The sequence below is a fragment of the Gadus macrocephalus genome, chromosome 11 (genome assembly GCF_031168955.1).
Source record: "Gadus macrocephalus chromosome 11, ASM3116895v1".
NCBI lineage: Eukaryota > Metazoa > Chordata > Actinopteri > Gadiformes > Gadidae > Gadus > Gadus macrocephalus.
This window is the reverse complement of record NC_082392.1, coordinates 7,007,729-7,009,338: the sequence shown is the minus strand read 5'-3', so window position 1 is coordinate 7,009,338 and position 1,610 is coordinate 7,007,729. Positions and strand designations below refer to the sequence as shown.

General features: G+C 53.2%; 1 protein-coding gene across 1 annotated transcript in view; it reads right to left on the bottom strand.

Annotated features, from left to right (window-relative positions):
- The window catches only part of epb41l4b (erythrocyte membrane protein band 4.1 like 4B), a 27,621-nt gene continuing 26,011 nt past the window's right edge, over nt 1-1,610 (bottom strand). Inside the window, exon 23 of the mRNA XM_060066069.1 lies at nt 1-417. Coding sequence (XP_059922052.1) covers nt 357-417 — 61 coding nt within the window. The 3' untranslated portion in view covers nt 1-356. The remainder of the gene's footprint in view (nt 418-1,610) is intronic.

Here is a 1,610-nt window from a genome sequence, read left to right as displayed (position 1 = left end):
TCAAAACATACATGTAAGCAAATGTAGAGCAATCTGAAAATCATCATTTGGTGAGTCTTTTAAAATCATCACAGTTCATGTGAATGCATAATACAGCATATATATAAATATCCTCTTCGAATAACTATTAAGCCAAGTACATTTGTACAAATATATAAAAACGTTTATATCATTCGCGGAATGCATTGTGCGCATGGGGCGATGACGTCATGGAGGTTAAGGGTCACGCCTCAGAGGTCAAGGGTCATGCCTCAGAGGTCAAGCGTCACGCCTCAGAAGTCAAGGTTCACGCCTCAGAGGTCGAGGGTCACATCACAGAGGTCAAGGGTCGCGCTTCAGAGGTCAAGGGTCATGCCTCAGAGCTCCGTCATGAGGAGCGCCCGCAGAATCTTCTCCCGGTCCAACCGCTCCTCTCCACTGTACACAAGAGAACTAAGATCACCCATAAGACATCCATTGAGTTACTTACCACACTCCACTAAGACCACCCATAAGACATCCAGTGAGTTACTAAACACACTCCACTAAGACCACCCATAACTCATCCAGTGAGTTACTAAACACACTCCACTAAGACCACCCATAACTCATCCAGTGAGTTACTAAACACACTCCACTAAGACCACCCATAAGACATCTAGTGAGTTACTTACCACACTCTACTAAGACCACCCATAACTCATCCAGTGAGGCACTAAACACACTCCACTAAGACCACCCATAAGACATCCAGTGAGTTACTAAACACATTCCACTTAGACCACCCATAAGACATCCAGTGAGGTAATAAACACACTAGACCCCTCAGCCCATTCATAGATAATGTTAGCAAAGGAAAGAAACTGTTCCCAGGCCAGCACCAAAGGAGAGGGGAGAGAGGAGGGGGGAGAGTAGGGGGATAGAGGAGGGAGAGAGAGGAGGGTGAGGGAGAAGAGAGCAAAGAGAGGGAGAGAGGAGGGGGAGAGAGGAAAGAGGAGAGGAGAAATAGGAGGGGGAGAGAGGAGGGGGAGGGAGAAGAGAGAGGAGGGGGAGAGAGAAAAGAGGAGGGGAGAGAGGAGGGGGAGATAGGAGAGGGGAGAGAGGAGGAGGAGAGAGGAGAAGGGAGAGAGGAGGGGAGAGAGGAGAGGGGAGAGAGGAGAGGGGAGAGAGGAGGGGGAGAGAGGAGAAGGGAGAGAGGAGGGGAGAGAGGAGAGGGAGAGAGGAGGGGAGAGAGGAGAGGGGAGAGAGGAGGAGAGAGAGGAGAGGGGAGAGAGGAGGAGGAGAGAGGAGAAGGGAGAGAGGAGGGGAGAGAGGAGAGGGGAGAGAGGAGAGGGGAGAGAGGAGGAGGAGAGAGGAGAAGGGAGAGAGGAGGGGAGAGAGGAGAAGGGAGAGAGGAGGGGAGAGAGGAGAGGGGAGAGAGGAGGAGGAGAGAGGAGAAGGGAGAGAGGAGGGGAGAGAGGAGAGGGAGAGAGGAGGGGGGAGAGAGGAGGGGGGAGAGAGGAGGAGGAGAGAGGAGAAGGGAGAGAGGAGGGGAGAGAGGAGAGGGGAGAGAGGAGAGGGGAGAGGGGAGAGGGGAGAGGGGAGAGGGGAGAGGGGAGAGAGGAGAGGGGAGAGAGGAGGGGGAAGGCGAG